Source organism: Mobula birostris, chromosome 31, assembly GCF_030028105.1.
Source record: "Mobula birostris isolate sMobBir1 chromosome 31, sMobBir1.hap1, whole genome shotgun sequence".
Lineage (NCBI taxonomy): Eukaryota > Metazoa > Chordata > Chondrichthyes > Myliobatiformes > Myliobatidae > Mobula > Mobula birostris.
In genome coordinates, this window is record NC_092400.1 from 6233937 (window position 1) to 6254467 (window position 20531).

Sequence of the window (20531 nt, forward strand, 5' to 3'; positions counted from 1 at the left end):
AGTGAGGTACCGCAGGGTTCAGTGCTGGGACTGCAGCTGTTTACAATATACATTAATGATTTAGATGAAGGGATTAAAAGTAACATTAGCAAATTTGCAGATGCCACAAAACTGGGTGGCAGTGTAAAATGTGAGGGGGATGTTATGAGAATGCAGGGTGACTTGGACAGGCTGGGTGAGTGGGCGGATGCATGGCAGATGCAGTTTAATGTGGATAAATGTGAGGTTATCCACTTTGGTGGTAAGAACAGGAAGGCAGATTATTATCTAAATGGAGTCAAGTCAGGAAAAGGGAAAGTACAATGAGACCTAGGTGTTCTTGTACATCAGTCACTGAAAGTAAGCATGCAGGTACAGCAGGCAGTGAAGAAAGCTAATGGCGTGCCGGCCTTCATAACAAGGGGAATTGAGTATAAGAGCAAAGAGGTCCTTCTGCAGCTGTACAGGGCCCTGGTGAGACCACACCTGGAGTATTGTGTGCAGTTTTGGTCTCCAAATTTGAGGAAGGACATTCTTGCTATTGAGGGAGTGCAGCATAGGTTCACAAGGTTAATTCCCGGGATGGCTGGACTGTCATATGTTGAAAGATTGGAGCGACTGGGCTTGCATACACTGGAACTTAGAAGGATGAGAGGCGATCTGATTGAAACATATAAGATTATTAAGGGATTGGACACACTGGAGGCAGGAAGCATGTTCCCACTGATGGGTGAGTCCAGAACCAGAGGCCACAGTTTAAGAAAAAGGGGTAGGCCATTTAGAACGGAGTTGAGGAAAAACTTTTTCACCCAGAGTGTGGTGGATATGTAGAATGCTCTGCCCCAGGAGGCTGTGGAGGCCAAGTCTCTGGATGCTTTCAAGAAAGAGATGGATAGAGCTCTTAAAGATAGCAGAATCAAAGGTTATGGGGATAAGGCAGGAACTGGATACTGATTGTGGATGATCAGCCATGATCACAGTGAATGGCGGTGCTGGCTCAAAAGGCCTACTCCTCCACCTATTGTCTATTTCCAAATTGACACTGGAGTGAAGAAGGCTGAGGGATGACCAATTAGAAATATATAAGATTATTAGAAGTACAGATAAGGTAGATAGTCAGAAACTTTTTCCAAAGGGTATCAAAAACAAAGATTTAAAGATTAACTTCCTTGAAACATGCAGAGAATTGTTTCTGTGCATCAAATCAAATCAGCGAGGATTGTGCCGGGCAGCCCACAAGTAACACCACATTCCTGAGGCCAACATAGAATGCACGTAACTCCTTAACCCTAACCCATATGCCTTTGGAATGTGGAAGAAACCAGAGCACACTGAGGAAACCCACACACTCTCGGGGAGAATGAATAAACTCCTTGCAGGCAGCGGCAGGAATTGAACTCCTCTCGGTAATCACTGGTGCTATAATGCGAAGCACTACTGTGCCATCCCAAGCAGGCATAGCAAAGCATATAACGTAAAGCGTACACAGCAACAAGAAAGCGTGGATTCAAGGTGAGAGGTAGGAGATTTAAAGAGTATTTGAGTTTTTTTACACAGTGTTTGATCTGGAACACTCTGCCAGAGGAAGTGGTGAAATCTATTACAATTAGTACATTTAAAAGCTATTTAGTCAGTCTCTTGAATATAATCAAGGAATGGAACAATACAGTTCCAGTGTGGGCAAATAGGATTAGTGTAGACGGGCGAAATATTTGGCTTGGAAGTTGTGGTCTGAAGGGCCCGTTTCTGTTGCCAAATGACTGCACAACAGATGGCAACAGTGATGGTTCAAATATCTCCCTTTGTAGTGGTTAGGATTTCCCTTTTTGGTTTTAGATTATTTCTCAGTAAGGTCTTGAAGCTTTGGCACCAGAGTTTCATAATAATGCTTTCAGCCCTTTTTAAATAAAGCTCTGGAATAATTGAAAAATGACTGAAGGCCAGTGTGATTCTTTGTCTGAGGTAATTGAAAGGGTTGTTAGGGAAGTGGATTTGTTTTAAATTCAAACCTAAGACAAATTAGACCTCAAGATTGTAGAAGAGATGACTTTGAAGTGGTTTACCACATGAGATATTTTTGAAGGATGTTTATTGTTCTTAAATGCCATGCAGTTTTCCCTCTGCTGACTTGCCATTTCCACAGCCATTAAAGACGAACCTCAGTCCCAGCCTCCGGTAAGCAAGAATGATCTAAATACATCTGACACGTTGATGGAGAAAGTCAGTCCTGGGACCAACGCAGCGCGGTCATCAAAGATTCTCTACTTCATTACAGCAAGTCCCAACCAGCCGAACCAGAACATGCCAGGTAGGTACCACTCTGCTGCTGAGCACTCCTGTCCTGCTTAACATCTTTGCTATCCATTAATCATCACTGTGCTTCCTTACAGTGTGGACCATCTATGCCTTGGCGGCCCTGCTGACACTGACGGTGATAGCAATGGTCTCAAAGATTCTTCTCCATCTAACAATAAAGTAAGCCTCAATGTTTCGCCTCAAAGCTTATGATTTTCAATGAACACAAATTGAATGTGGGTGCTCAGTGCAATGTTGGTGGAAGTGAGGTGCATGATGCGGCATTGGTATGGAGTTCTACTGTGGGCACATGGCCAAGTGGTTAAAGCATTGGACCAGCGACCTGAGTTCGAGCCCCAGACGCGGCAGCATGTTGTGTCCTTGAGCAAGGCACTTAACCACACAGTGCTCTGCAATGATACTGGTGTCAAGCTGTATGGGTCCTAATGCCCTTCCCTTGGACAACATCGGTGTCGTGGAGGGTGGAGACTTGCAGCATGGGCAACTGCCTGTCTTCCATACAACCTTGTGAGGGCCCGCGCCCTGGAGAGTGAAGACTTTCCAGGCGCAGATCCATGGTCTCGCAAGACTAATGGATGCCGCTACTGCAGGAACATTACTGGTGCAGTACCCAGTCTATGCTGAGCCAGTTTCAGAGTTTCACAGCCTGACCCTGTGGGATAGGCTGCAAATCAGTGAAATACCATCAATTAATTCCTGCAATCTTCATATTGACAATGACAGTTCAATATCATTCCCAGAAACCATTCTGAGATGCTTCTACCAGTTTTGTTCCAGGTGTCTAAAAGACGTCATGTTGGCTTGTATAAAGTATATCATTTTGTATCAGTCAGTTTAACCTGTCTCTGCCATCTCACTTATCACTTGTATTAATGTTCTGGAGTTCTCAGCTGTTTCCATGCACCTGCAGACCTCTTTTAATGTCACCAGAGAGTCTGACATTCTCCTGAATCCAAGTTACTCCCATAAATGGTGAAAAGAGGAACCACGCTGTGTGCAGTTCATCAGGTGTTCACACATATATCCTGTTTAATTACACCATGCTGTCATTGGTAATAAAGTTATATTTAAGATGTTCTTGGCAGCACTCCTCATTTTTTTTTGTGATATCTTGGAACAATTACCATCAGGAGATGTACGCAGTGAATGGCTAACAGCTGGAGAAACAATAAGATTGCAACAAGGAATTTTTGATACAATATAGGGACAATGCCTTCGGCTCCTGAAACTCCCATCCAAGTGTATATGCAATTTCTCCTGTCTAGATTTGTGACCGGCACCTATCTCATCCACATTCAATGTTCTGATATCCAATCCCATGCAAGGTTTTACCGTGGGCATCCAATCCTATCAAAGCTCACACCTCCGGTACCCAATCCATTACAAGCTAATGTCTCCAGTTTATAACCTCATGCCACGTTTTACCTCTGGTACTCAATCCCACACAAGCTAATACTGTCAACGTTTCAGGCCGAGACCCTTCGTCCTGACTCGTCGACTGCACCTCTTCCTAGAGATGCTGCCTGGCCTGCTGCGTCCACCAGCAACTTTGATGTGTGTTGCTTGAATTTCCAGCATCTGCAGAATTCCTGTTGTTCAAGCTAATACTTATGGTATTCAATGCCATTCCGCCTCATGCCTATTCACGCTTTTATCTCTAGTACCCTACTCCATCCAAACTCATATCTCTGGTGCCCAATCTCATCCAAGTTCACACCTCTGACATTCATTTCAAAATCTAATACCCTGCATTGAAGTTAATCTGTCCTTTGCTCTCTGGCCCACTAATAATTGCAGAACCATGGCAATATGTTTTTTAACTGCACTCTGGATAGCTCATTCAAATCAGGGGCATTTAGGGAAGGATAAGAGTCCAGCCAAATAACAGAATGAACATCAAGCATTTTGGGCGAGTTGTGGAACACACAGAATAGATGGCAGAAAGTTAACATCGGCTGTTACAATTTGCAGTACCTGGCAAAGCTCAGCAGGCAAATTTCTGAGTAAAAAGACAAATTAAGTTTCATAGGCATTTAAACCATGCAGTGACATCATGTCTGCTGAGTGTTTTGCCTTAGCTACAGTTCTTCCTTTTGAATGCCTTTACCTTGATACACTGCAGAATATTGTCACATTCCAGGGCTGTGTTTGGTTTGGATTGGGGGCCTGCTGGAGAAACATGACAACCCCTGTGGTGTGAGTGATTGGGTGGGCAAACGGCAAACCCCAGGAGGGGGGAGAAGAGAAAACCTGGGGTTTGTCAAGGTGCAGGCCAGAGACTGGAAATGGAAGCATGTTGGACTATCTGCTCCATTTCATCAGAGACCTCATGGTACAGAGTACAGTTTCTGCACTAGCACAACTCGGGTCTGGCTGTAGGAATGGACAATAAATGCTGGCTTTTGTAGCAAATACTGTAGCAACCATTATAAATATAGATGTTAAGCAAATGGGTGTCCAACTTCACATGCTTATCTACAACACTATTAATCCAAAAGGAGCTGAAGATTGGATCATATTCTTTTAAGTATGAACCATTAACAAGAATAGAATTTTACTGAACAATGTGTTATTTAGTTGTGCGATTCGAAGTACCTCAGGTTGTCTAAATACAATATTTGGGTTCCATGATGAAGGCTAGTTCATCAGTCGCTTAAGGTGGGACATAAGCACCCATCTTTGGAAAGAGGTAACTGGAGAGAATACTGGTGAATGCCAGTCAACTGTGACAATCAAGTGAGTGTAAAACAACCCTTCAAACCATTCAGTTATGGCAGAACAAGGGATCAAGGAACCAAGAATGAGGTCAGTTCCAGTGTTAGAAAGTTGCTTAGACAAAGACCGAGCAAGGCACAGTTGTGGTGGGCCACTGTTATGGCCTGAAGCTTATTTTAAAATGGAAAAGAAAGTATGAAAGATCTAGCAAGAGTTTTATCTCCAAAAAGAAAATCAGTATTCAAATGATTTGATCTGTAGCAAGCTCCATGCAGGTCATTTTTTTTTGGTTAATTTAACAGATCAGGTGTTATTCTTTATATTCTTGGGGAGAAGTGGGACAGAAAGAACCGTGTTTCTGCTTAGATTTAGAACGTGGTGTTGTCATTGTGGTCTCCATCACACCCTTGAGTGTTTACAATGGGTAGCTATCAGTGCTGGTTGTGGGTGCATTATTAGGTGAAACAATAGAGCTGGTGGAGCTGGAAGTAACTCAGCAGACCAGGGAGAACATGCAGAACTGGCCTAGCTGTTCCACAGACAGTTCCTCACTGGGTTCTGGGGTGGATGGTGAAGTCACTGTGGGACTGGAAGTCTCTTGGTGTCAGGTGCATGAGTTGACTGTGGGTCTGAACAAAGCAGGGCTGGTACATCCTGCAGTGTGGGGGTGAGGTGGGGGGGGTGGTTAGTTTGGCTAGTGGTGCCCTCTCTAGTCCACCTACGCTGGACTTCCGGAAGCTCCCAACATGTGCCCATGATGTTTTTGAGTGCCCTCCCAAATTCTCCTCCTCCTTCAGCAATTCTTCTCAGCTTCCTCCTTCCCTGAGAAAGCACAAACAGACCACAAACTGATTCCCAGAAGTTAGTTGCATGTTTGCGCTGTCTCGGGGAGGTTTTGGAAAATTGTCTTATTGGTTCACCAGTGCTTGTAGCAGAGTGTCTCTTTCAGGAACCTCATGTCAGGTATAGGGATAATAGAATATAGAATAGTGCAGTACAGTACAGGCCATTCAGCCCACAATGTGGTGCTGACTTTTTAATCTACTCCAAAATCAATCTAACACTTCAATCCCATATAGCTCTCCATTTTTCTTTCATCCGTGTACCTGTCTAAGAATCTTCTGAATTTTCCAATGTATCTGCCTCTACCACCAACCCAGCAGTGTGTTCCACTCATCCACCACTCTCTGTGTAAGAAAACTATCTCTGACATTCCCCCCCACCCCCCGTACTTTCTTCCATTTACCTTGAAGTTATGTCCTCTTGTATTAGCTGCTCAAAAATGTGAAGCAGGGCACGACATACTGGCGATGAGAGAAAACTGAGCCAATATTACAGATGGATGACAAAAGTGGCTGGTGGGATCTTGCTTCAGGAGTGGGAGTGAAGTGGGTTGAACAATTCCCTATTTGTCCCGTGCACTAGCTCCACTCCAGCACAGAGCTTATTGCCAATGAGGTACAATGTTGCAGCAAAAAAGTGAAAGGGTGACAATTCAGCCCAGATTGACACCAGTCTGCAGTGAGACAGGGTCTGCGGTGGACCTGGCATCGGATAGAGGATCTGGGATGGAAATCAACTTAAAAAGCGTTGAAACGGAAACAGAACTCAAATCCACCCAAATCAATTAGATTGTGCACAATACTTATCTGTCTTTACCTTGTAACTAAGCTGGAATGTACCTACCTCAAAGTTAAAAGCTTGTTTTAGTATTACCTTCCCTGGGGGTAAAAATACTCCCAGTTTCTACTGGCTTTGAGAAAGTGCTTCAGACTTCACTCCCACATGACCTAACTGTAATTTTGAGGAAGGGGGTCTTAGTTCTTGATCTTCCTCATCTGGGGAAATACTTTCTCCCGTTCAACCATACCAAATCCACTTCGCATTTAAGTATCTTCTGCAGATCACCCTTCAGTTTTCTATAGAGAAGACAAGCCAAATTTATCCAATCTGTTCTTCAAAGCCTGTCATACTGCTGTCAGTCATAAGGTGCAGTGCCTACAACTGAATCCTGGGCTCCAGATGGTTCTTACCAAGGCTCCACACAGCTAAAGTATAGCTTTGTCCCACTTACTTTCTAGTAACATATACAGTAAATTGTTTTCTTGTCTGATCTCTGGATCTGGGTGGCATCATAGTCCTTGGCTTTGAACAGAGTCCCAATAAAATAAGAGATTACATTTAAAAGACACCTTCCTTCTCCAGGCTGCACTTCAAAAGTGCCAGACATAAACTCCAAGCCGCATATCAACTATAAAAGTGATCCAGACATTAATAAGCTTCAGACCAACTAATATGAAACATTAGCTGTAATTATATAAAAGACTTCTGTAAAACGCCTTCAAAGAGCAAGTGATGGTGAGGACATCAGGGAACAAGCTTTGAGAAACTACTTAGAAATAGCTTGAACTGCTGGGTTTGAAAAACGTACTATAATAATAACATATACTGTATAGTGTCAAATCTTTATTAATAATATTGAACAAGATTATTTAATATTATTGCTAAATCATGACCTGGTGCTCGTAATGGTTCATGGCATGATTTTGGCATAATTGCTTATAAGTAACATGGGTAAAATAGGTTCAAATAGAGATGAACTCATCTCATTATCATGCCAGCTCTCAATGTTCCCTTCATTTATTTTTTGCACTAATAGCTTAAGCAAAATTATATTTTTGTTTGCCATTTTGTCGTCGCATGGAATTTATGATTCTCATCTTTGTGATCAAATCCTTCATTCCTCTTGGTCTCTGTAAACTCTTTGGACTCTATAATCCTGAAGGAACTTTTCATTCCCCTGGTCCTCACTTCTCTCGTCATCAATAGGGCAGTGTCTCCAGCTGCCTTGCCCCCAAGCACTGGACATCCATCTTAGACCTTTATCTTTCTCTTCTGAGCTGCTTTGAAATTCACCCTCTTTGGCATTGTGTCAATTTTATTTTGTTCTGATCACTCTCCTTGTTGGATATAGTATAACTGGAAGCAGTCCAGAAGAGATTCACTGGGTTTATTCCTAGAATGAGAGGGCGTCATTACACGCACGCCAGAAGCTGAAATCTTTGGAATTTTGAAGAACAATGCGTAATCTCATTGAAACATCTAAGATCCTAAGAAGGCTTGACAGGGTAGATTTTGAAATGTTTCCACTAGTGGGTTAGTCTCAAATAAGGGAACACAGTTACAAGATAAGGTGCAGGCTATTTTAAACAAGATATATAGAAATTTCTTCTCCTGGAATTTCCAGAATTCTCTACTCAGAGGCTTGAAGAGCAAGATCTCAGGAAGTATATAGCTATAGTAGAAGGTAGGAAAATTGTTGATAGATTAGGAAACTGAGAGTTCTGTCCTTCTAGCAAAAAAGAGCTAAGACCTGGAGTGAATTAGCCATAATATTGAATGGTGGAGCAAGCTTGAGAGAGCAGATGACCTCTTTCTGATCTTATTGTCTTGTGGTCCAGCAGACACACTTCAAGGCAGTTTGAAGTACTGACTGGTACATAAGTACTGTAGTTTGGATGAATTTTCACGGAGTGCAGAAATCAGGGACAAGAGCTTTATTGTCCATCTCTAATTACACAGACATTTCTGGGATGATCAAATGGGATTTGGGTTCACATACAGGCTAGGCCAAAGAAGGGTGGCAGATTTTACTTCCACTGGAGCATGAATGAATCAAGTGGGGTTACAACCAATAAACAGGTAACTTCATGGTACCATCATTAAATTACCATTCTAGATTTATTTAAATCCCTGCAACCCGATGGTATGAACATCGATTTCCATAAATTCTGGTCATTTTTCTCCCCTCCCTCCTTCTCTCTCTCTTTTCCCACACCTTCTCTTCATCTCCCTCTGGATCCCCTCCTCCTTCCCTTTTTTTCCATGGTCCACTGTCCTGTCATATTAGATTCTGTCTTCTTCAGCTCTTTACCTCTTCCACTTAAGACTTCCCAGCTTCTTATTTCAGTCCCCTCTCCACCACCCAACCATCTCCCCCTTCATATGCCAGGCTGTACTCCTTCCCCTTCCCTCACCTTCCTGTTTTGGATTCTTCACCCCTTCCTCTCCAGTCCCGATGAAGGGTCTCAGCCTAAAAAGTCAACTGCTTATTCTCTGTGGTTGATGCTGCCTGTCTTGCTGAGCTCCACCAGCATTTTGTGTCTGTGTTGTTCAAAGTTTCCAGCACCTGCAGAATCTCTTCTTTATAAATCGCTCATCTGCTTAGTGGGAATTGGACTTAATACTGAACTGGCAAATTACTGCTGCTTTAACTGCCAAATTAAAGTAAATGTATGAAAGAAAAACTCAACCAAAAACTGCTAATTCTGATCGTAACAGTGTTAGCTTTTAAGTTTCACCTCAGCCCAGTTGATAGCACTTTCTACCTTCAGTCGGGAAGATGAGAATGAAATCGAAGGAATGGAGTTTCGTAGGTAGACTGCAGCTCATAGCATAAGTGAACAATGATGCTCTCAAAAGAGCCATTATACAGGGAGAAACTGGACTGCAACCTAATAAGCCTGCAGTCAGGACCATGGCAAACTGGTCTACTGGCCTCTTCTGTTTATTACTGTTGAGTTGCAGTGAGCAGAGAAAGCTACTGCTTGCCAAATGCTAGATTGATCAATTGATTTGGTTGCCAGAGGGGTTGCAACCCCAGCAAAGCTGGCAGCTGACTGGATTGAATGAAGGTAGGAGGCACATCAGCTTCTACAAAAGAGTAGGGAGGCCACTTAAGAACTACCAATGGCTGCCAGTTACGATACCCTTGGTCTGCCAAGGTCATTCTCCACCTCAAGCACTACAGGCACAATTCAAGAAAATGAAACAGGCTCTCTTTTCCTCCCCAATCCCCTCACTCCGTGTGCTGGCTTTCAGACGGGAGTCTTGGAGGCCATAACTAAAATAGCACATTGGCCATCCACATCTCTTATTTGATCTTTAAGGCAAGCATCATGGACAGAGCTTTTGGTCATTAGAGGTAAACAGTTCCTGAGCAATGGCAGTGGCAGGTACAACAATACGTCAAAAGGCAGATTCATTTTGTACTCCTAGTTCTTAGTGGTGAAGCAATTCTGGAACGGCTTGTCATACAGAACCTTAGGTTGCTGCCTAACATTCATAAAACAGGAAAGGATGTGCTTCAGATCTGGACCCTCTACCCCCATATGCCAACTTAGGGGGATTTAACAATCTCATAGTACAATACTCAGAAATCTCTGAGCATTCTGACAGATATTCCTTCGTCAACCACTCCAAGACAATTTCAAGTGATCCATTTGCTGTCAGTGTGGTTTAATGAGCACAGGTTGGTGAAAATGCTGTTGCCTACGTAACACTAGTGTCTGCAGCACTTACACACTGATTATAACATCATATTGTGTGTTCTGGTAACCAGATGTGATAGAGTACAACTCCAAATGCTTTTCTTCTCAATTAATATTTTCTTTCTGAGAAGGAACTTTCAGAATCACATACGTTCATTTTTAATTAATTGTATATCTGGGTAGTTTAGGAAGCAGAATAATTTTCTTCCCTGTGGACATTCCCAATTTGTAGGTAGATTTCTGTTTTACTGCAGAACATCTTAAAACAAAATTCTTTTAGATATTCCAGGCCTACACAATAAATTGAGCACCAGTTGATTCTGAACCTATTTGCTCGAGTTCTCGTATAAAAACTGGAAACACTCAGCAGATTAGGCAGCATCTGTGGAAAGAGAAACAGCTTTGATATTTCAGTCAATGAAACCTTGTCAGAACTGGGAAAAAGAGAAAATGTGGGATTTATGTTGCAGAAAGGGAGGAAGGTGAATAGATAGAACAAAGGGAATATCTCTGATAGGTTGAAGACAAGGTTGCCATGGTGATAAGAGGTTTATGGAAGCACTGATTCAGGAACAGCTTCTTCCCCTCCATTATCAGATTTTCAAATGGACAATGAACCAACCCATGAACACTACCTCACTATTGCACTACACTACACTAATTATTTAATTTTTTACAGAACATTTCTTATGTAATTTAGAGTTTTTGTGTATTACACTGTACTGCTGATGCAAAACAACAAATTTCACCACACTCGTCAGTAAAATTAAGCCTGAGTCTGATTGATAGAAGTACCAAGGGAAATTAAAGAGAGAGAGAGTATATAAAAAGAGGAACATGTAAAACTTGTGAAATGCAGAGATGTAGGAGGTGTCCAACAATTCAGGCACAGTTGAGCTAGAGAATAAAACAGAGTTATTATTACAGGATGATAATCTGCAGCAGATACAAGTAAAGAAGGCAAGTTACCTAAAATGATTGACTCTAGAAGGTTCCAACAAGCCCAAAAGAAAGACCAGTACTGTTCAACTTATTGTGGGCCTTGTTATAACAGATGAAGAGGTGACAGACAGAGAGGTCAGACAGGGAATGGGACGGAGAATTGAACTGACAGCTAAGTGGATGCTGAGGATTCTGTCTGTCTTGTCATGGTAAAGACATATGCCCACCTCCTTCCCCCCACAGTGCAGGAGTACTTTTAATCTATTAATATGGACTGAATTAAAATGCTCAGCCAGGGAATGGGCAAAGCAGTAACTCACTAATTATTATTTGGTACCTCAGTCATGACATTTCAGCACTGCATCCAATGGAATCACGTGGTACAAAGACCATTGGGCCCATTGAACCAAAGAGCGAACAATCCATTCTATCCCACTCCCTTACTTTCCCCCACAGTCCTGTGATTTTTGCTCTTGCAGTGAATTGCATGAACACATTGTACAAGAGCAATCTAATGACAGCTATTTGATTACAGCAATACACTGACTCAATAAGGAACAAATCTGGCTAGATCCTTTTTAAATCTGACTCCTGTTTTGAAAACCTTTGCTTAACTTGAAAGCAGCACTGTCAACAACATAGGCCTTGTTATTTAGATGTGCTCAAGGTGATCACCTGAAGCAACGTTAGCATGCAGATCAGGACTTGATTGCCGAATCTCTCTGAGGTCTGATGTAGACAATACCGTCAGGTCTTGTTAAGTCTGTAAGCTTCTCTCTTACACTATTAAAAGAAGAACTCGGAGCCTCATCTGACTGTTTATTATTTAACAACACATATTCCCCTAGCACAGCAGCTGAGTTTAATTTGCCAAGGCAGCTGGCCAGGGACATGCAGTCACTGCCTTCACAGAAGGGTTGTCAGCAGAGGTTCATCTGGCTGTACTGATGATGGGGCCGTGTCAACTTTCACCATCTAGGCTATGTTTGGATGGGAGAGGGGCTGCAAGTGTTGAATTTCCAGCCAATTAAAACTCCCTGCTGCAGATAAAAATGGAGCTGTTTTACTTTCAAAGTGGACAGTGGGACCCCGGAGGCATTGAAGAAATGGTGTTCAGGTAGAAACAGAAAGGACAGACTAGGTAGAAGAGGGCAAACAGGCTGCCAGGTAATGGTATCTTCTGGGACTTTGCTTTATAGAGAATGGCCTAAGCATTGGCAGTCAGGGCAGAATGAAATCAAGCAACTCACATGAAATGTTTCCTGAGGATATTTATAGGTGCTTACGGTTGGAATTGAGGCTGTGTAGTACCTTTGCAAGCATTGCATTCTTTGGAATATATTCCTGGTTCACTTTACTGTGCAAATGATACTGTATGTTGCTATATGGTGTCATCTATGCACATATAAAATGCCATATACAAATAGAAATCACCCTGATTAAAACCTGAAATAATGGAAGAAACTAAATTAGGGTGAGAGAGGACAGTGAGGACAGTACTTTAGTGGGCTTCTTACTGGACTAGTAATTAAAAGACCCAAACCAAAATTCTAAGAGACACAAGAAGAAACTCAACTCAGAGGAGGATTCCAAATTACTTATTATACATAGAGCTAAAAGAGAGTGTTCCATCCTTACCTGTTCTGACTGATGTGTCCTGTTCAAATACCCTTAAGGACAAACTGCCTCTCAGTTGTATCAGATCCCTGCCAGAAGCGATTGTCTAATCAAAACTGACAGATCACCTGACACAGTCCCAGGCACCAGACACAATAGAGACTATCTCACCAATATTTGGAGATGTGTCAAAATTCTGAGAGCTCTCCCATGGTTGAGCAGAGTGATGGCATAACATAATAGTGGTCTTCCATTGGCTTCCTGTCTGAGCAGCTGGAGGTGAGAGCCAACATGAAGGAGAAACCATCTGACCCGCATCCTAATCTATTTCATGCATCTGCCCATGAAAGCAACGGCAAAAGCCAGCATCCATAGTGTTGTGTTTGTGGTTCATTGCTGCTGTAGCCCATTCTCTTTGAGGTTGTTTTTCACACCATGCTCTATAAATTCTAATGAACTATGTGAGAAAATCCCAGGAGATCATCAGCTTCTGAGATACTCAAACCACCCAATCTGGCACCAGCAATCATTCCATGGTCAAAGTCACTTATCACATTTCTGCCCCCTTGTGATGTTTGGTCTGAACAAGAACTGAACCTCTTGACCATATCCGCATGTGTTAATGCATTGCGTTGCTGCCAATGGGCCTTGATCTCTGGACTTCAGATCAACCCTTGGGCCTTGACATTGATCCGGGACCCACTAATCACTGAACACAAGGCCTCGAACTCTGGACTCTCACACTTTGTTTCCTGTCTGCCAACCTTTCTATATCCAAGGCAGTACATTATCGCCAATATCATAAGCTTTTGTTTTGCACGCTAATCTCCTATCTGGAAACATCTTCTGCTGGCCCAAATACACCACATCCACTGGTTCCCCCAAATCCCCACTTCTTTTTGAAAATTCCACTAAATTTAGTGAACATGATTTCCTTTCTGTAAATCAGTGCCGACCTTGACTGGTCTATTGCTGTTCTATCGCATGTTTAATAATGGACTCTGGGATTTTACCACTGACGGTTTATAATCATCTGCTTTCTCTTTCCTTCCTTTTGTTGTAAATTATGGGCTTAGATTGGCTTTTCTCTGATCCTTGGGAACTAATGCAGAGTTGAAAAATATGTTAGAAAATGATCACTATTGCATCCATTATTTCAAGGGACAACTCTTTTTATAACTACTCTGGGATGGAGACTATTGGGCCCTGGGGATTTAGCAGCATCCACTCTCATCAATTTCCCTCACACTACTTCTCTGCCAGCGCTAGTTTCCTTCATCTCTTAGCCTGTCATTAGAAACAAGGTTCCTCAGTGATCCTGGGATGTTGCTTGTGTCCTTCTTTGTGGAGATACAGCCAGAGACATTTTTCCATTCATCTTCCATTTCTTCGTTCTGCATTATAAATTGTCCAGTTTCTGAACGTAAGGGGCCCAAGTTTGTTTTCTCGAGTGTAAACAGAATAATTTACGCTTAGTTTTAAACTCATTATATTCCGCTTTCCTCCTCTTATTAATCCCTTTCTTGCATTCTAAGCTGTTTCCCAGCACTCAGAGCCCCGATCCGAAATGTTGACTATTTATTTATTTCCATAGATGTTGCCTGACCTGCTGAGTTCTTCAAGCATTTTGTGTGTAATGTTCTGATTTGCTACTCTTTTTCAGCCAATTTATATTGATTTTAAATCTATCCTTAATTTTCTTTTATCACCACTTTTAAGCCACCTTTCCTGCTTTACTTCAGTCCCAGAAAGAAACTAGCAATTGTTGCAGCACACACAAAATGCTGGAGGAACTCTGCAGGTCAGGCAGCAGCTATGGAAAAAAAGTCGAGTCGACGTTTCGGGCCGAAACCCTTCAGCCGGACTGAAGAAAAAAAGCTGAGGAGTAGATTGAAAAGGTTGGGGGAGGGGAGAGAGAAAGGCCAGGTGAAAGGTGAAACCTGGAGGGAGGGATGAAGTAAAGAGCTGGGAAGTTGATTGGTGAAAGAGACAGAAGGCTGTGGAAGAAAGAAAAGGCGGGGGGGAGCACCAGAGGGAGGTGATGGGTGGGCAAGGAGCTAAGGTGAGGGTGTGAAAAGTGGATGGGAAATGGTGAAGGGGAGTTGTGACCAGAAGTTTGAGAAGTCAATGTTCATGCCATCAGGTTGGAGGCTACCCAAATGGAATATAAGGTGTTGTTCCTCCAGCCTGAGTGTGGCCTCATCACGATGGTGGAGGAGGCCATGGATGGACATATCGGAATGAGAATGGGAAGTGGAGTTAACATGGGTGTCCACTGGGAGATCCCACTTGTTCTGGCAGTAAGAGTGTAGATGCTCAGCGAAGCGGTCTCCCAATCTACATCGGGTCTTACCGATGTACAGGAGGCCACACCGGGAGCACCGAACACAGTGAATGACCCCAACAGACTCACAGGTGAAGTGTCGCCTCACCTGGAAGGGCTGTTTAGCATTTCTAGCATCTGCAGATTTTCTCTTGTTTGTGAACAATTGTTGCAGTTTATTTGTGTTCTTTTTCGGTGTTTGCCTTTACAGATCCACCATCAACCCTGGAAATAATGTTCACCAATTTATCTGAGCCAACTCTCACCTTATACTGCCAGAGCTCCCTTTATTTAGGACCAAAACCTTGGTCTTAGAATCAGCTGATACACACTTAAAGTGAGTTATGGTTGCTATTCCCCATCCAATCTCACAACATGATTGCTAACTAACCCTTTCTCATTCTATAATACCCTGTACCGATGACGAAGGGTCTCGGCCCGAAACGTCGACTGTACCTCTTCCTATAGATGCTGCCTGGCCTGCTGCGTTCACCAGCAATTGTTATGTGTGTTGCTTGAAATTCCAGCATCTGCAGATTTCCTCGTGTTGGCCTTGTTTTCCATTTGGTTCCTCAAAGTATTAGTCCAAAGTCCCATCCTCCAGGACCAGTGTAGGTTAAACTCATCCATGTTTACTGTTATGTCCTTATTTATTACAACTCTAATTTTAAGCACAAGACATTTTGCAGATGCTGCAAGTCAATAAGACAATAAAACATAGGAGCAGAATTAGGCCATTCAGCCCATTGTGTCTGTTCTACCATTTCATCATGGCTCATTCATTTCCCTCTCAAGCCCATTCTCTTGGCTTCTCCCCATAACCTTTCACACCCTGACTAATCAAGAACCTGGCCTAGTCAGATGCCTGTGGCAACAAATACTACTGGTTCACTATTCACTAGAAATTCCTCCTCATCTCCATTCTAAATGGATGTTCCTCTATTCTGAGGCTGTGCCCTCTGGATATATACTCCCCAATTATAGGAAACATCCTCTCCACAACACTCTAACATTCAATAGGTTTAAATGAGATCAATAAATTCCAGTGAGTACAAGCCGAGAGCCATAAAAGGCTCTTCATATGATACATTTTCATTCCCGGAATCCTTCTCATGAACCTCCTGTGAACTCACTCTAATTTAAGCACATCCTTTATTATTTAATAGCGGCCCAGAACTGCTCACAAACTGCAAGTGATGCCTCACCAGTGCTTGATATAGCCTCAGCATTACACCCTTGCTCTCATATTCTAGTCCCCTTGAAAGGAATGCTAACATTGCATTTGCCTCCCTCACCAGTGATTCAGTCTGCAAATTAACTTCAGGGAATCCTGCACGAGGCCTCCCAAATCCCTTTCGACCTCAGATTTTTGGATTTTCTACCTGCTTAGAAATGAGTCTATGCTTTTATTCCTTCTACCAAAGCGCGTGACAACACACTTCCCAACACTGTATTCCATCTGTCACCCCTTAGCCCATTCTCTAAATCTCTCCTTCTGCAGTCTTTCTGGTTCCTCAACACTACCTGCCCCTCCATTTATCTTCGTATTGTCCGCAAACATGGCCACAAAGCCACCAATTTCATCACCTGAGTCATTGATATACGACATAAAAATAATCGGTCCCAATGCAGACCCCTGTGGAACACCACAGCCCACCGGGAGCCAATCTGAAAAGGATCACTTTATTCCTACCCTTTGCCTCCTGCCAATCAGCCAATGCTCTATCCCAGCGGTCCCCAACCACCGGGCCGCGGACTGGTACTGGGCTGCAAAGCATGTGCTACCGGGCCACGAGGAAATGATATGATTTGGTGATATGAAACAATATGAGTCAGCTGCACCTTTCCTCATTCCCTGTCATGCACTGTTGAACTTGAAATAACCTACCAAATCATACCAAATAACACATAAAACCTAAAATAACACTAACATATAGTAAAAGCAGGAATGATATGATAAATACACAGCCTTTATAAAGTAGAAATAATGTATGTACAGTGTAGTTTCACTTAACAGAATTGGGAAGATTAAGCCAAAACCGATTTGTAGAAAAAAAATCGGCACGTACACGAATGCGCACGTCACGCATGCGCACACAGGTGCCTGCGCAAGGCTTCATAGTCGTGGTGGTCTTTCTCGGGGTAAACACAAGTGTCCTGTATTTGACTGCTACTTTTGTCCCTTATTTGGGAGTGAGAAAGTTGGCAACCCCACTTGAACACCAACCCCCCCACCCCCCGTCGGCTGGTCCGCAAGAATATTGTCAATATTAACCGGTTCGTGGTGCAAAAAAGGTTGGGGACCCTTGCTCTATCCACACTAGTATATTTCCTGTAATGCTCTGAGCTCTTATCTTGTTTAGCTGCCTCATGTGCAGCACCTTGTCAAAGACCTTCTGAAAATCCAAGAGCACAACATCCACTGATTCTCCTTTGTCCGTCCTGATTGTTATTTCCTCAAAGAATTCCAACAGATTTGTCATGCAAGATTTTCCCTTGAGGAAACCATGCTGACTTTGGCCTATTTTATAATGTGTCTCCAAGTACTCGGGAACCTTATCCTTAGCAATCGATTCCAAGGTCTTCCCAATCACTGAGGTCAGGCTAACTAGCCTATAATTTTCTTTCCTCTGTCTCCGTCACTTACTTCTTGAAGAGTGGAATGATATTTGCAGTTTTCCCATCCTCCAGAACCATGACAGAATCTACTGATTCTTGAAAAATCATTACTAATGCCTCCACAATCTCTTCATCTATCTCCTTCAGAACTCTGGGGTGTAGTCCATCTGGTCCAGGTGACTTATCTACCTTCAGGACTTTCAGCTTCCCAGGCAGCTTCTCTCTGGTAATGGCAACTGCACTCTCTTTTGCCCCCTGACACTCACAAACATTCGGCACCTTACTATTGTCTTTCACAGTAAAGACTGATGCAAAATACTTTGTTCGCCTGCCATTTCCTTGTCGCATATTACTACATGTCCAGGGTCATTTTCCAGCGGTCCAATCTCTCTTTTCCTCTTACATAACTGAAAAATATTTTGGTGCCCTCTTTAATATTATTGGCTAGCTTACTTTCATATTTCATCTTTTCACTCTATATGGTGTTTTAGTTGCCTTCCGTGGTTTTTAAAAGCTTACCAATCCTCTAACGTCCCATTATTTTTTGCTCTATTATATGCCCTCTCATTTGCTTTTATGTTGACTTTGATTTCCTTTGTCAGCCAGGGTTACGTCATCCTTACTTTGGAATACAACTTCTTCTTTGTGATGTATCTGTCCTGCATCTTCCAAATTATGTCCAGTCATTGTGGCTCTGCTGTCATTCCTGCTAGTGTCCCCTTCCAATCAATGTTGGCCACCTTCCCTCTCATGCCTGTGTAATTCCCCTTACTCCAGTGTGTCATACGGACACACCTGAATTAGCTTCTCCCTCTGAAATTGTAGGGTGAATTCTATCATATTATGATCACTGTCTTCTGAGGGTTCCTTTACCTTAAGCTCCCTAATTAAATCAAGTTATTGAGCAACACACACAAAATATTGGAAGAACTTGGGAATTCAGGCAGCATCTGTGGAGAGGAATAAACAATCAATGGCTTGGGGTGAGGCACTTCATCAGGACTGGAAAAGAAGGGGAAGGTGCCAGAAAAGAAGGTGGGGGAAGGGCAGAAGTACAAGCTGGCAAGTGATAGCTGAAACCAGGTGAATTTTTGTTGGAGATTTAAAATAGATATATTCTTTTAAGTTTTATTTGCCTTCTGCTTCTCTGGCGCTACCAGGGGCTTCTTTCTCTTTCTCTTTTGCTTTCTGTGTATAATGTAGCATTGAATCAACCATTTCAAATTAAACTCTCCCTATCACAACCTGGTTGCCTCAATAAGCATTTCAACTTGCTTCCTACACAGAAAGGGTTAAAACAGAAAATGCCCAAAACACTCCTGCAGCACATGTGGTAAGTGGAACAATTAATGTTCAGATGGCAGATCCTTTGACACAGCTACAAGGAGGCTGTTTGGCCCATCAGATCCGTGCTAGTGCTTAATAAAACAATCCCAACAATTCCATGCCTCCCCTCCTTATTTTTCTGGAGTCCTCCTATTTTACTTCCTCTGTTATGCCCTGATATTTCAGTCTCATTACGTAACATAAGAATATAGAAAGTAGGAGCAGGAGTTGGCCACCTGATCTGCCACTCAATACGATCCTAGCTGATCTGGCTGTGAACTTAGTTACACCTAGTTGCTTTTACCCCATAACCTTTCATTCCACTGCTATCAATCAATCTATCTAAGGGTGCCTTACATATATTTAATAAGATAATGTCTACTGCTTTCCTGGGCAGAAAACTCCACAAAACTACTCTTGTCTGGGAAAAGCTCTCTCCTCATCTCCATCCTAAATCTACTTCTTCAAATCTTGAGGCTATATCCCTTAGTTCTTGTTTCACCGGAGGAAGCAATATTCCTGCTCCTATCTTATCTATTCTTTCATAAATTTATATGTTTCTATAAGATCCACTCTCATTCTTTTGAATTCTGGCAAGTTTTGATTTCTTGTCATGGGTTAACCTGCTCTGCAATGCCTCCAAAGCTAGTATGTCTTTCCTCAAGTAAGGAGACCAGAAATGCGTGCCAGGGGTGGCTTCACAGTTGCAGCAAAAATTCCCTACTCTTAATTTCAATCTCTCTTTCTCTCTTGTAATGAGGACCAACATGCCATTTTAAAAAAAAACTTGCTTTATTTGTCATATGTACATTGAAATATACAGTGAAATGCATTGATTGTGTCAACAGTCAGAGATGTGCAGGGGGCCATGCAAGTGTCTCCATGCTCCCAGCACCAACATGGCATCCCACAGTTTATAATCCTAACCTGTATGAATGGGGGAGGAAACCCAGGTGACACAAGGAAAATAGAGAGTGTCGGGAATTGAACCCTGATCTTCCGATCGCTGATGCTTTAAAGCATTTCTCTAACTGCTATGCCACCAAGCCACCAATTTGCCTTCTCGATAACCTGTTGCACCTGCAAACCAACCATTTGTGATTCATGCACAATCACTCGCAAGTTCCTCTGCACAATAGCATGCTGCAATCTTCCACTCTTTAAATTATTAATTGAGGAGTTCGCCAAGTGGTTGTGATGTCCGCACAGATCCCAGATTTACCATGGAAGGTGATTCACTGAAATGTTTTTTTGTTCATTACTAGTTGAATTGCCATGTCTGTACAGTGGCTGTGACAAAAAGCTGATGTTGTTCATTCTGGGGGACTGCAGAATCTACGTGTAATTGATTCTTTTACAATGGT

General features: G+C 42.6%; 1 protein-coding gene across 3 annotated transcripts in view; it reads left to right on the forward strand.

The window, feature by feature from the left end:
* kremen1 (kringle containing transmembrane protein 1) overlaps positions 1 to 20531 on the forward strand; it is a 225732-nt gene that overhangs the window by 160128 nt on the left and 45073 nt on the right. For all 3 annotated transcript variants that reach the window (XM_072247519.1, XM_072247520.1, XM_072247518.1), the window contains 2 exons: positions 2123 to 2287; positions 2370 to 2454. In XM_072247519.1, the coding sequence (XP_072103620.1) occupies positions 2123 to 2287; positions 2370 to 2454 (250 nt within the window). The remainder of the gene's footprint in view (positions 1 to 2122; positions 2288 to 2369; positions 2455 to 20531) is intronic.